This window comes from Microcaecilia unicolor, chromosome 4 (genome assembly GCF_901765095.1).
Source record: "Microcaecilia unicolor chromosome 4, aMicUni1.1, whole genome shotgun sequence".
NCBI classification, from domain to species: domain Eukaryota; kingdom Metazoa; phylum Chordata; class Amphibia; order Gymnophiona; family Siphonopidae; genus Microcaecilia; species Microcaecilia unicolor.
In genome coordinates this window covers 274,712,190-274,727,873 of record NC_044034.1, presented here as the reverse complement: position 1 = coordinate 274,727,873, position 15,684 = coordinate 274,712,190, and the positions used below count along the sequence as shown (strand labels likewise).

Here is a 15,684-nt window from a genome sequence, read left to right as displayed (position 1 = left end):
ATCTAAGTTTGTTCCTGAGGCAATGGAGAGTTAATTGACTTGCCTAAGATCACAAGGAACACCTCGATGTCAAGACCACTAGGCCACTAGGCCACTTCGCCACTCCATTAACTAATATCAGCCATTGTACTTAGTTACTAAATACATTTCATTGACAACATGGACTAAACTGTGCCAGTAGGAAATTAAGGCCATAAGATTACACTTGAGGAAATGGAAAGTAAAGTGACTTAGATCATAAAAACAGCCATACTGGGTCAGCGCAATGGTCCATGTATTCTAAATGGTCCATGTATTCTAAAACATATCTAGTTTTCGTTGTTTGGATGTCCTTCTTGATTGGCACCTTTCTTTTGAGCCGCAAGTATCTTCATTATGTAGGTCTGATTGTCTACTTCTGCGACAGCTGTTTACGGTGCAACCTTTCTTTAACACTGATGCTTTGCATTAATTGACTCAAGCAACATTGTTCATGACTAGATTGCATTATTGTAATTGTATTTATTTGGGAGTTTCTGGAACCCTGCTTACAAGGCGTCAGACCCTCCAAAATATGGCTATTCAACTTTTGTATCACCTCTGTAAATCGGACCATGTTACATCTGCACTGAAGAGTTACCAGTTTATATCGTGTCCAATTTAAAGTTCTTTTACTTGCAGTTTGGGCTTACACCATCATATTTATCAATGTTGCTATTCCTTGTTCTCCAGCCAGGGTTTTGAGCTGTGTAAATGACCATTGTATGTTATACCAGGCCCTTGTCAGGAACAATTGGAGAGTACATGGCATAGAGCTTTCTTTTTTACTACTCTAGTACTTTAGTACCTTGCCCCTTTATTTAAGGAGTGAACATTCACTAAGAAAGTTCAAATAATTATTGAACGCTTGGCATTTTGAACAAGTTTACTCTACTTGATCGGTCTGGCTCCATTGCCTCAAGAAGTATGCACTATCAGTTTTAATCAATCTTGTGTGTATGTGCTCTTTCCTTTTTATTTATTTTATTTTTCCTTTTTTTGTATTAGCATGTAAACCGCTTTGCCCTGCTTGACAGTTAAAGTGGTATAGTAAGTTTGGAATAAATACATCTGAAAGCTTTCTTTTTCAGGAAATCCTTTCACATTGATAACTAGGCTTGTAGTACTACTACTACTAATTATTTCTATAGTGCTTCTAGACATATGCAGTGCTGTACACATTATCCCCCTGGATTCTATATAGTGCACCTAGAGATTGCAGATTCTATAACAACACGTGTAACTTAATTGGCTTAACAAGTTCATCAGCATTGACAACAGCTCTTAACAAGCAATAATGAGCACTAATTGGCACTGATTAGAATTTATCTGCACAACTCCCTAAGCATTTTCTCTAACGAAGTGTGATGAACTTCTAATGTGCACAGGCAAAAAAGGGTGTGGTTATGGGCAATCTGAAATTTACGCGTGTAGTTATAGAATATGGCCCAGTGTGTTTAAATCTACTTGCTGGGATTTACGCCAGTTTTTTGTTAGTTGATTTCTCTGTGCTTAACCCATTTACACCAAGTGTATTCCATTATCAGTGCCTAAATCTAGGCACCATAGATAGAATCTCCTCCTCTATGCAGGTACTTTCTCTGTCCCTAGAAGGTTGACAGTCTAAGGGGCCCTTTTACTAAGGTGCTTAGGTGCCTAGGCACATCCAACGCACGTCAATTTGAAACTACTGCCCGGCTACCGCGTGCCCTGGATGGAAGTTCCATTTTTTAGGCACAGCTGATACACGTGGCAGAAAACATTGCTCTGATTATTACCACCTGGTTAACGCTTGAGACCTTATCACTAAGTCAGTGGGTGGTGGTAAGATCTCGGGCCCAAAATGGACACGCACCAATTTTTATTTTGACACACATCCATTGTTGGCCAAAACAAAAGAAAGGCCTTTTTTGCAGACATGCTGAAAAATGGACCTGGCGCATCCAATACACATGCCTACAATGGTTCAGGCCATTTTTCAGTGCACCTTAGTAAAAGGGTCCCTAAGTTTTTGTTCCTGGGGCAATGGAGGGGTAGGCGATTTGCCCAAGGAGCTGCAGTGGTAGTTGAACCCAGGTCACCAGGATCAAAGTCTGCTACAATAACCATTAGACCACTCCTCCACTTGTAGCCAATATATTGTATATGTTAGCTACTTATACTCCATTATCAACATTATACTGTTGTGTCGAACTCCCCCATTCTACTCCTTTGTTCAATAATTAGAGCCTTCATGTCCTAGGCATGCTATTATATTGTCAGAATTGTCTCATTTGACTCTATAGTAAGCCACATTGAAACCAACCACGTTGGGAAAATGCGGGATACAAATGTAAACCTAAATAAATCACTAAATAATGTGCACAGAAGTCCTGGGCACACTCTAACCTGCCCATGCCCCTCCCCGGTCCATGCCCTCTTGCAGTGGTATGCTATTGATTTTGCATGCACATGTTACTGAATACCGACTAAGGTCAGTTGCACCCATAACCACTAATTGGTGCCTATTAGCACCAATTAACAGTGCTAATTACTGCTAGTTAACAACAGTTATCAGCACATTATTATATTAGGGGCCTTGTTTATTAAGCCATGCAATAGGCGTGCTAGCTGTTTTAGTGCATGCTAAAAATTAGCGTGCACTAACTTTAGAGACACCCATAGGAAATATACGGGGGGTGTCTCTAGCATTGGAACATGCTAATTTTCAGCACACGCTAAAAATGCTAGCACACCTTAGTAAACAGGACCCTCAGTTACATGCATAACTGATCTTATTCTTTAACTTGAGTGCAACCTTATGTGCTAGGCAAAATAATTGGGCATGCAAGTTTACAGACTCTGGGGGTATATATTTAAATTTTTATAGTTACATACTATGGCAGGGGTGGCCATGAGCTGTGGCCCTTTATGGGCACTTTTACAAAGGCACGGTAGGCTCTACCAGGGGCGTATCTGGACTTCACCATTAGGGGGGTCCAGAGCCGAGGTGAGGGGGCACATTTTAGCCCCCCCTTGGCGCCACCGCCGACCCCCCCTGCCGCCATTGCCGCCGCCGCTCGCCCGCCATTGCCGACACCCCCCGCTGCCGCTAGAACCACCTCCAACAACTGTGGCCCGCCGATGATCCCCCGCCTGCCTCGCCGTGATGTCGCCTACCTTTGCTGGCGGGGGACCCCAACCCCCGCCAGCCGAAGTCTTCTTGCTTCGTTTGGTTTCTGAGTCTGTCTGACATCCTGCACGTACAATGTGCAGGACATCAGACTCACAGAAACAGAACGAAGCCCTGCAGATCGCAAGGCTTCGTTCTGTTTCTGTGAGTCTGACGTCCTGCACGTTGTGTATGTGCAAGGCTTCAGACAGACTCAGAAACCAAACGAAGCAAGAAGACTTCGGCTGGCGGGGGTTGAGGTCCCCCGCCAGCAAAAGTAGCAGATGGCGACGGCAGGTTGACGGTGGGTTGGCGGCTGGAGGGGGGGTTGAGAGGGTCGTTGGCAGGGGGTCCAGGGCCAAATCTACAGGGGCCCTGGCCCCCCTGGCCCCATAGCAGCTATGCCCCTGGGCTCTACACATGTGCAGTGTGCGCCAAAATGAGACTACTGCCAGGCTAGCACACCCCCCTGGAGGTAATTTCAGAGTTGCCATGCACCCATACTGCCAGGACAAATTATTTTTTTATTTCCTACCTTGAGTGGCATTTCCAGAATTAATCAGCAGTTGGTGCGCACTGACCACTCACTGTTCATATAGCATATGAGCCCTTACCACTAGATCAATGGGTTAAGAGCTCAGGCTGTAAATAGGCGTGTGCTGGTTTCAATCTTACCGCAGGCCCTTTTCCCAGCCCATTGAAAAAAAGCCCCTTTTCCCAGACGTGGTAAAAATTGGCCCAGCACATGTCAAGAAGGCACATCAACACTACTATAGGCCACCTTTTTGCCACGGCTTAGTAAAAGGACCTCTTAGTGCATTGTAATTCAGTTTCATTTTTTAGTAAATCTAGCCATGTGTGTATTGTTTTCTATACAAAATCTACCTACACTAAAAGCAGGTGCAAATATTTGTTGGCATTTCTTACCTACTTCATGTTTCAAAGTGGATAATCAGGTGTACTTTCTTTGTGAAACTTGGTGTAAAGTACCTACTGCCTTTGTCCCAGGTCCTTCATTTTTATTTCATGATAATTTTTTTAGGGGGGGGGGGGGTCTTTAATTGGTTGTTTCTTGTCTCACCCACCATTGTGGACTTGATTTAGCAGCCTTTTTACTAAAGTGTGGTAAGGTTTTGCATTTACTGTACCTTAACTGCAAAAGTTAAGGTGCAGTAAGTGCAAAATCCATGCAGTAAATGCAGGGTGCATTCCTTGTTTCTGTCCTGTATTTGGTGCACAGGCACTCACCACAGAGACACTGTGTTACATGCATTGGCAGACATGTGGCTGCTCCTGTGCTATATGTCAGAAAAAGTAATGTGGTGCCAGTCCAAAAGTTAAAACAAAAAAGATCTATTGTGGAGGATAGTAGTTGGGGGGTACATGTGGGGATGATCAGATCATGGCCAAGCTACTAAGCTGTAAATAATTTGGCTGTACTTTATGACACTTCTTACCATGGCACTGACTCATGTGATAGCTGTCACTAGTGGTTAAGCACTATCTCCACCCATTTCATGCCTACAATTCATCGTCTGGTACCCCTTGCTTGATTTTAAAGATAAATTTCATATTACTAACAATAGTCCTGCAAGTTCATTTTTCAATTCTATCAATACTCTGGGATGAATACCATCTGGTCCAGGCGATTTGCTACTCTTCAATTTGTCAAATTGCCCCATTACGTCTTTACATAGTTTATTTACATAGTAAATGACTGTAGATAAAGACCTGTATGGTCCATCCAGTCTGCCCAACAAGATAAACTCATTTTACATGGTATGCGATACTTTATATGTATACCTGAGTTTGATTTGTCCTTGCCATTCTCAGGGCACAGACTGTAGAAGTCTGCCCAGCATTGTTCTTATACTAAGTTCTGAAGCTAACGTCGAAGCCCTTAAAGTTTACACTCCAGCCGATCCATATCTATTCAGTCACGATCAGGGCGTAGACCGTGGAAGTCTGCCCAGCACCGGTTTTGCTTCCCAATTACCGGCATCTTCCAGGTTTACAGAGATTTGATTCAGTTTCTCTGACTTTGCAGCATTGAATACTATTTCTGGCACCAGTATCTCTTCCACATCTTCCTTGATGAAAACCGAAGCAAAAAATTCATTTAATCTCTCCGCTATGGCCTTGTCTTCTCTGAGTGCCTCTTTTACCCCTCGGTCATCTAGCGGTCCAACTGATTCTATTGCTGGCTTCTTGATTTTAATATACCTAAAAAAAGTTTTTACTATGCATTTTTGCCTCCAATGCAGTCTTCTTTTCAAAGTCTCTCTTTGCCTTCCTTATCAGCGCTTTGCATTTGACTTGCCATTCCGTAAGCTGTTTCCTATTAATTTCCTTTGGATCCTTATTCTATATTCTGAAGGATTTTCTTTTAGCTCTAATAGCTTCCTTCACCTCATCTTTTAACCATGCCGGCTGTTGTTTGTTCTTCCTTCCTCCTTTTTTATACACGAAATATATTTGGTCTGGGCTTCTAGGATGGTATTTTTGAACAGCATCCACGCCTGGTATACATTTTTGACTTTTGCAGCTGCTCCTCTAAGTTTTGTTTTCACTGTTCTCATTTTATCATAGTCTCCTTTTTGAAAGGTAAATGCTAACGTATTGGATTTTCTGTGCATATTCTAGAACTTATATCAAATATGATCATGTTATGATCACTGTTATCAAGCAGCCCCAGCACCATTACCTCCAGCACCAGATCTTGCGCTTCACTAAGGACTAGGTCTAGAATTGTTCCTCCTCTTGTTGGCTCCTAAACCAGCTGTTCCATAAAGCAGTCCTTGATTTCATCAAGGAATTTTACCCCTCTAACATTGCCTGATGTTACATTTACCTAGTCAATATTAAGGTAATTTAAATCACCCATTATTATTGTGTTCCCCAGTTTGTTAGCCTCCCTGATTTTATAATAACATTTCTACATCTGTCCATCCTGGCCAGGTGGACAATAGTACACTCCTATCACTATCGTTTTCCTCTTTACACAAGGAATTTCAATCCACAGGGATTCCAAGATGTGTTTTGTCTTTCAGAATTTTTAGTCTATTCGATTCAAGGCCCTCCATAACATACAATGCTATCTCTCCACCAATTGGATCCACCCTTTCACTGTGCTATAATTTGTATCCTGGTATGACAGTGTCCCACTGGTTATCCTCCTTCCACCAGATTTCAGAGATGCCTATTATATCTATTTTTTCATTTAGTGCAATATATTCTAACTCTCCCATCTTATTTCTTAGGCTTCTGACATTTGCATATAGACATTGCCAGCCATGTTTTTGTTCCTATTTACATCTTGCTCAGCATTTGACAGTGATAATGTGCAATCTTGAAAATCTGTCTGCTTTTTATTTAAAGAAACCTGGTCTAATATGGTCTCTGTTGCAACCTCGCTATCAGGAAGTCCTATCTTCCCTGTCCTGGTGATATCTTTGAAAGATAACTTATTCCAAACCAAGAGCTTTTGAGCAACTGTTGGCCTTCCCCCAATTTCTTGTTTAAAAGCTGCTCTATCTCCTTTTTAAATGCCGATGCCAGCAGCCTGGTCCCACCCTCAGAATGTTGCCCAGTTCCTAACAAATCTTAAACCCTCCTCCCTGCACCATTGCCTCATCCATGCAGGAGGTATGTCTCTAGGCTGGCCCACAAAGCTCTCGCAGTTCCCTCCTTCCCACCCCATTTACAAATCCATTATTTCTCCATTCCCTTCCTGTCCCACAATTTCCTCCCTTCTCCCTCCCCATTTTACAAAGCTTTCACAATTCTGTGCATTTACAAGTGCCAATGGTGCATAACAGTAAGCGCACTGCTGTAGAATTGATCCTGCTGTGTGCAAGAGTGTCTAAAAAGCATCACAAGCTGCAAAAATCTCAGTGCTCTTAAGAACCATTATGGCTACTAGATGCTGGACTACTGACATTGTGAAGAAGAATGCTTGGCAACTCATCATAATGCAATCCTAGTGCAATTTTTCCCGTTTAAAAAAGTATCTATGCACCTAATTATTTCTCTGCACTTAAATTATCAAGCGGCCTGATACTGGAATAATAAGGGCTTAGTAGAATGAATAAGTGGCTTTATTCTGTCTTTCAAATAACATTGTGTTCTCCATAGATTCACAGGGGAATCTGATAATAGAAATTGTAGTTTCAGTCATAGAAAACGAGCATTTTCTTGACACAAAACCATGAATTGTAGTATGTTGGTAAAAAGAAAACATACAACTTTTCTATTCCAAAAGTTTTTGTATTGATTTTCACTTTAATTGCTATTATTTCTATTAACCAATATTTGTATTTAGATGTATAATCCAATTTAAATGCTTATGATCCTTTGGAATCGTAACATTTATAATCTGCTTTAGGCCTGCTGAGGGGATTTGACAGAATATAAATAGATTAGATTAGATTAAAATAAAGAAACATAGGGGTCCTTTTACCAAGCTGCAGTAAGCTGTAATGTGTGTTTACCACAGATTAAAATGGTGAACTATGGTGCACACTGAGGTGTCCCGCAGTACTTTTGACTTGTGTGCGTACTACTGCTGCGCTAAAAAATAAAATTAGTTTTTTTTCACCAAAGGGTGTGTCTGGGGGGGGGGGCAGAGAATAGGTGTGTCTGTGATAATCAATTAGCACAGCTACATTACCGTGTGCTAATGGTTAAATAACATGTAATTAAACTCTGGAATTCATTGCCGGAAAATGTGGTGAAGGCGGTTAGCTTAGCAGAGTTTAAAAAGGGGTTGGACGGTTTCCAAAAGGACAAGTCCATAAACCGCTACTAAACGGACTTGGAAAAATCCAAAATCCCAGGAATAACATGTATAGAATGTTTGTACGTTTGGGAAGCTTGCCAGGTGCCCTTGGCCTGGATTGGCCGCTGTCGTGGACAAGATGCTGGGCTCGATGGACCCTTGGTCTTTTCCCAGTATGGCATTACTTATGTACTTATGTACTTATGAGCCCTTAACATCTACAGAGCAGGTGGAGGTAAGTTTTTTTTTATAAATGGCCACACCCTAATAGCAACAATAGCACATGGCCATCAAATTGGAAAACGGAAAATCGGCCATTTTTCGACCATGGTAAAATGTGGCCCTAACATATAGAAAAGATCTACATAAGGGCACATTAAGGCCATTTTTGCCGCAGTTTAGTAAAAGGACCTCATCATTTTGTGCTTTGTTTAATGTTCAGATCTACCTTTCATACTCTATAGAGAATCACTCACTATGGGGCTTGTGCAAGAAAGTATAATGTGAAAAAAACCAGCATTATCCAGATAATGTCACAAACATTTATTGTAGACCATTCCAGTTCTATTTGGACAGCATTTAGCTGTGATATTTAGCAACACTATCCACATAACTATTTGGATAATTTAGGATTATCAGTGCTGAATGCCACCATTCCCTGGTAGTGGTCCCTAACAATAGAACTCATTGCTAATATTTATTATAGAATAACACTTTGTGTGTGTTTTGTGGGGTTTTTTTGCACCCGAATTTGGACACCTTTTACAGAATTAAGTCCTATTTGATTAAGTAAGGGTAGTTGGCCTACTTGATTTGTGACAAGTACTATTTTGTATTTGGGTCTAATGTTCTTGTATATTAATTATTGATAGAGAGATTATACAGTCGCTTTTATAACTGTTCAGGGATATTGTGGGAATTTGTATGTCATAAATGACATCTATTATATTGGAATTGTATTTTAACATGATGCTGTAATCCATTTTGAGCTGGTATTTCTTGTGAAGTGGATTAAAAATGCTGGAAATAAATTAAATTACATTAAATAGCAACAGTCGTCACAGTTGTCTGCTGGCACTGAATATTCAGGTATATGCTGACCGTGGAATTTTAAATATCAACCTGAGTGTGTTTACATTTGTATATGAAGTGGCTTCATGTTCAAATGTCCTTAGCATGTGTGTGGGAAATAATGAAGTGAGGAGGGGCATAATAGAATGGGGATAACCATCTCTAAGGATGACCTCGGGAAGGGGCGGGGAAACCTGTATTATTGAAACAAGATGGGCGTCCATCTTTTGTTTTGATAATACGGTCGGGGACACCCAAATCCCAACATTTAGGTCGACCTTAGAGATGGTCATCCCCGGTTTTCGGCGATAATGAAAACTGAGGACGCCCATCTCAGAAATTACCAAATCCAACAGGCAGGGGGGGGATGGGCCTGGGTCCGCCTGGCTGAAGTGCACTGCACCCTCTAAAACTACTCGAGGGACCTGCATACTGCTGTCAGGGAGCTGGGTATGACATTTTTAGGGTGGACAAAAAATGGACCAAGTAAAGTCGTCCAAGTGCTCATCAGGGACGCCCTTCTTTTTTCCATTATTGGCTGAGGACGCCATCTGTTAAGCATGCTCCAGTCCCGCCTTCACTTCGTCTCCGACATGCCCCCAGGAACTTTGGTTGTCCCCGCGACATAAAGCAGTTGAGGACGCCCAAAATCGGCTTTCGATTATGCAGATTTGGGTGACCCTGAGAGAAGGACGCCCATCTCCCGATTTGTGTCAAAAGATAGGCATCCTTCTCTTTCGAAAATAAGCCTGATAGTGTCTTCCATCCGCTAATGAGCATGCACTCCCAAAAGGAAAAAAATCTTTTCCAGAGGTAGGGAAATGGAATAACTAGAGGACATGAATTGAAGTTATGGGGTGGTATACTTAGGAGTAAGATCAGGAAATTCTTTTTCAAGGAGAGGGTGGTTGATGCCTGAACACCCTCCTGAGGGAGGTGGTGGAGACAAAAATAGTTACAGAACTCAAAAAAGCATGGGATGAACAAAGAGAATCCCTAATTAGAAAATGGATGGTATAAAAACAAAACTTAAATGACAATATGTCTGTTGATATGTTGAGTGTTGCTTAGACTGTGACTTCAGCTGTGAGGATATAAGGCCAGTGCCAGGCAGACTTCTACAGTCTATGTCTCATATATGGCAAGACAGGTTAGGTTGGGTTGGAGAGGGTTTTGATGGCAACCTCCAATAGTTGGAAAGTAAGGACAGTGCTGGGAGGACTTTTATGGCCTGTGTCCCAAACATAGCAAAGAAAGATCAGGATCAATTATTTTTATACCACATTCATTGTTGGTTTAATCATGAATTGATAATGTGTGTGACTGTTGGGCAGACTGGATGGACCATTCAGGTCTTTATTTGCTGTCATCTACTATGTTACTAGCACCTTGAATTCTATATACGGTACTCAGAACTGCACACCTAAATTTGTGCATGCACCCAGGATGCACATACAAATTAATTGAGCAATGAACCCATTACGATTAATAATTGGGTGCTAACAACCAATTATTGATAATTGGTGCTCATTAAAATTTGCACACACATCTCATTATGCGTTATTTTATAAGGCTTGGCGCCTAACTTTACTAGCCTGTAAGTCAAAAGGGGTGTGGCCAGGGGTATGTCAGAGACATTCTGAAAAGTTGCACATGGAATTACAGAATATGGCCTCAGTGTGCATAACTTGGGCGCTGGCATTTACATCAGGTTTCAGGCATACGTATGCCACTGAATATACGTATAAGTGATAATAACATTGATGATCATATACATATATTACATCTGCTATTTCACTGGGAGTCTTGCTCAGCATGGGGCCATGTCTCAGGGGGTCTTGATCAGGGGTGTCTTATCTCATGGTGAGAATCTTGCTCAGAGGGGGACCTGGTCTTATTGGCAGGATTGTTTAGAAGAACCCTGGGGAACTCCGCTATCTACTCTTCTCCATTGAGAATACTGACCATTTAAACCTACTCTCTTGGGGTTTTTTAAAACTAGTATTTAATCCACAATAGGACACTGTCTGCTATCCCATGGGTACTTTAGCATGTGATTAGTTGAGGAATTAACTTTTTATTCAAGACCAATATAAAAATGTAACTAAAAAACATAGCGTGTTTTCATATTTACAGGATACACAGTAGATATTTCAAGATACACAATAGAAAAACAGGTGCATGCATTTCTCAGTGGTTTTTCTGTTCAAAAACATGCCTTATTTAGGTGGTCTTTTTACTAGATGTTAGCTCGAATTATCTGCAGCAGGTCCCATTTTATTCCTATGGGCCCTGCTGCAGATAACTCAAGCTAATCTTTAGTAAAAGAACCTTTTAATGCTTTTTGTACCACTGACATTTCAATCCAATCAGTAGCTGAAAAAGAAAAAAAAAAGCAAACAATAAGCAATTTTGGTCCATAGCCAAGCATAAACCAAATTGCAGAGGAGGAGGTGGTTCATTTACTAAAGCAATTACACTGGTGCTAAATAAAGGAATCAATATAGCTCTGGGAAGAAAGGCCTGTCTTACTGATTTACCTTGACATAAAATTAAATTGAAGGTGCATCAAACATTTTTGCATCTGCAAAAAAGATTGCACTTGCAGGCAATACACTGAAATCGTCTGCTAATGTGTGGAGGCATCCAAAAAAGCAAACAGGATGCTAGGAATTATTAGAAAAGAGATGGTAAATAAGACCAAGAATATTATAATGCCTCTGTGTTGCTCCATGGTGCAACCTCACCTTGAATATTGCTTTCAGTTCTAGACACTGTATCTCAACAAAGATATTGTGGAATTAGAAAAGGTTCAAAGAAAAATGACCAAAATAATAAAGGAGATGGAAAGCTAAGGACGGCTGAGGTCTACAAAATCCTGAGTAGTGTAGAATGGGTAAAAGTAAATCGATTGTTCACTCTTTCAAAATACACAAGGACTAGGGGACACTCACAATGAAGTTACATAGAAATACTTTTAAAACAAATAGGAGGAAATATTTTTTCACTCTATGAATAGTTAAGCTCTGGATCTCATTACTGGAGGATGTGGTTGTAACAGAACAGTGGGGCCTTTTTACAGACCGGCGGTAAGACCAACGTGGGCTTACTATTTGCTCTTTTGGGACTGCTGCCGGCCCAATGCAGTCACCAGTGGTAGTCCTGCCCTGAGTGCACGCCATTTCCGGGGCAAAAAGAAACCCCCCGAAAATCTCTTGCACAGCAGAAACCTGATGGTAATCGAGCATCCCCGTGCACTGCCCAGTTACCACCAGGTTAGCGCGGGAGCCCTTATTGCCACCTCAATGTGTGGCGGTAAGAGCTCTCTGTTACATGGCCATACGGTAAGAGTTCTATCACTACACGATCAAGTGTGCTGAGGGCTTTTTTTCCCGCTGCGGTAAAAATGGCCCCTGCCACCAGCGCAGGGCCCTTTTTCCTGCAACTTGGTAAAAGAGCTCCAGTGTGTTTCAAGTCTGTAAAACTGCCTTATTTCCTGAAGTGTATTTCTTTAGTTTGGCCAGCAGGTGGTGCATGTTTATATTTTCAAGCTGCTGCAGAACCAAGGCTGTTTCCTTTGTTTTAAGCCTTTTGGAAAGGCAGTCTGCAGTATACTTTCAAAGATTGTTGTTCTGCGCTCTGATTGGCACAGGAGTTCATTTTCATTTGACTTTTACTGGCTTTTTCCCCAGTCTTAGCCAGGAAGAAAAGAGAGGCAAATCTCTTTGCTGAGGCTTGGTGAAAAGTTATAATGTCCTTATCTTCCCAGGTAATTTTTAGAAAGTAAACAAATATTCAGATAATTTTATAACTGATCCATATTTTAGTTACCAGTTGTTGTTTTCTGATTGCACTTTTTTGTTCATTGTTCAATATTTTTAAGACAATAAACACTATTCAGTTTATTGCCTCTGTCTGGATTGATAAAGAATCCTGGTGGTTTGTGTGATGGGTCTGTGAGTGCTTCCTGGGAACAGTGGGACCACCAGGAGTGTGGCCCCAGTAACCTAGAAATTAATGGGGATAATTTGAGAGCAGGAGACTCACCCAGAGGTGATTGAGACCCAGTCGGTGGGAGAAGGGTGCTAGTGTAGACCACAAGCGGCAAGTGCAGGTGGACCTGAGCTGTGCTGTAGATAGACCCTCTAAGTTGCTGTGGGATAACCCCAGGCAGGTGGCTAGGCATTTGACAGGTCTCCCCTACCAAAGGGCCCCCACCATTATTGTGGGCCTACCAGCTCTGTACCTGATGACCTAGTGTGCTTGCTAGTTCTGTCTCCAAAATGGCACCCCTAGTAGTAGTCTTGCACTAGTATCTCTAGGTTTTATGTTTTCTAAATTTACATGTAATCATTTACACCATGTCAGTGGCAGGTGTAAATGAGCAGATATACACACGCCAAGTGACACACATAACTGATTTTATAAGTTACGCACATCACTGAAGAAATGCCCATTGCCTGTCCATGCTCCATCCATGTGTATATTCCCTCGCAGTTCTATGCTATAGCATATAGGCATTGTCTTATGACACAACTGGATGGGCCAGTTAGCCCTTATCTGCCTTCATGATTCTATGTTTCTATGACACCTAGAGTACATTCATGTGTAACTACCAATTATTGGCACCTATGTAGCATGTATGTCAAAGGTGCCAATTTTTAGAGTTACCTCCTATATGGTTACTAAGATATTTGCAACATTTTTTATTTGAAATAAATCAACCACCATGTTGGATCTCTATGTACATATTGATAGCCTATGACAATAGTCAAAATAAAAGTAGCTTTGCAGTCCCAGAAATGAGGAGGCTTACATTTGTTTGGTATGCAACTGCTCTATTTCTTTCTTCCTTTTTTTTCATACAATAGCTCTCCCATCACTTAGGGGTCCTTTTACTAAGCTGTAGTAAAAAGTGGCCTGCGCTAGTGTGAGCGCATGAAATTGGTGCGCTGAGCCATTTTTTTACCACAGCTAGAAATAGGGCCTATTTTAATGGGGCAGTAAATGGCCATGCGCTAAAATTAAAAGTAGTGCACAGCTATTTACTGCCTGAGCCCTTACTGCCACCCACTGACCTAGCGGTAAGGGCTCATATGCTACTTGCACGTTAATCAGGCAGCATGCACCAATGTGGCTGTGCTGCCTATTACCACTGGGAATGCCCCCTATGGTAGAAAATAAAAAAATTATTTCTACCGCAGGAAACAGCATGCGCCAACTTTGACTACCGCAGTGTGCTTGCGCTACTCCTGCAGTAATGCTGATTTGGTGCTCGCTACCCGCGCGTTAGCTCCACCGCTGCTTAGTAAAAGGGCCCCTTAGTCTGCATCTGTAAGAGGTACTTGTCATAGTACAGATACAGGACAGAGAAAGCTAAAAACAACAGAGGTGCTGCAATAAGCCTGAAATGCTGGATTCAGATTTCTGACTTTTGTGCCTGACATTTCTATAGGACTACAGGGTGAACATTTTTTTGCGGCAACAATGGAATGATCCTCGGTTAGCATACAGCGAGTACCCAGATGACTCCTTGGACTTGGACCCTTCCATGCTGGATTCTATTTGGAAACCTGATTTATTCTTTGCGAACGAGAAAGGTGCAAATTTCCATGATGTTACAACAGAAAACAAACTGCTAAGGATTTTTAAAAATGGGAATGTGCTGTACAGCATTAGGTAAGTAAAACTATTATTGACCAATTTGTTTTTATTATTTTTATTTGACAAATTAACTCCCTAATGCCTAGATTTATGTCCAGTGTGCAAATTTGTGCACACTCTTTATAGAATACTAGTGGAACCCAGCCCGTTTCCTCAACAATGAAATGGGCCCTAGAAAGGCTCTCTTGTAAATGATTTTTTGTCTCTCCCCTGCCCTTCCCTCCCATCCCATCCCATCCCCTCCTCTCCATGTCCAGCAATTCTCCTCTTCCCTGCCCTCCCATCCGTGTCCCGTGATTCTCTTCTCTCCTGTCCTCTCCTCCCATCCCATCCATGTCCATCGATTCTGCTCTGCTCTGCCCTGCCCTGCCCTCCCCTCGATGTGCCACGATTCTCTCTTCCTTTGTACCTCATCGTTTTCTGGCTGGCCTGGCTGGCTTCCCTTCCATTGGTAACATCCTGACATCAGCTCTCCTCCATCATTCCCTTCCCTCTTACTGTTCCGCCCTCTGACGTCATTACGTTTTGACGCGAGGGCGAGGCAGTGAGGGGGAATGGTATGCTGGAGGCTGGCTGATGTCATGAGATGTTACGAACCCAGGCAGCCAGACAGCGATGGAACTTTGGACGTGCAAATTATTATATAGGATGGTCACTTGCCTGTGCAACTCAGCTCAATTGGCTTATTGGCTTAAATGGGTGTTAATTGGTACTAATTAGCACCAATTAGCAGTTGAGCACACAAATGCCCTTAGCTGCTATTCTAGAAGTTGGGCGTGCAAATTCTATTGTGCCCAACTTCTAGGAAGACATGAATGTGGGAGGGGCATGGGTTGCTCGGGGGCGTGCCCATGAGTTAAGTGTGTAGGTTGCAGAATACTAGGAGTTACATACCTAACTACCAACAGTTAGGCATAACCACTTACACCAGCCTTTGATATGGTGTAAGCGCTCATGCCTAAAGTTAGACGTGAAACTGTGGTCTTATCCCTTAATTCTATAT

General features: G+C 41.9%; 1 protein-coding gene across 2 annotated transcripts in view; it reads left to right on the top strand.

Moving 5' to 3' along the window:
* GLRA2 (glycine receptor alpha 2) overlaps nucleotides 1-15,684 on the top strand; it is a 143,475-nt gene that overhangs the window by 55,025 nt on the left and 72,766 nt on the right. For both annotated transcript variants that reach the window (XM_030199574.1, XM_030199575.1), the window contains one exon: nucleotides 14,473-14,696. In XM_030199574.1, the coding sequence (XP_030055434.1) occupies nucleotides 14,473-14,696 (224 nt within the window). The remainder of the gene's footprint in view (nucleotides 1-14,472; nucleotides 14,697-15,684) is intronic.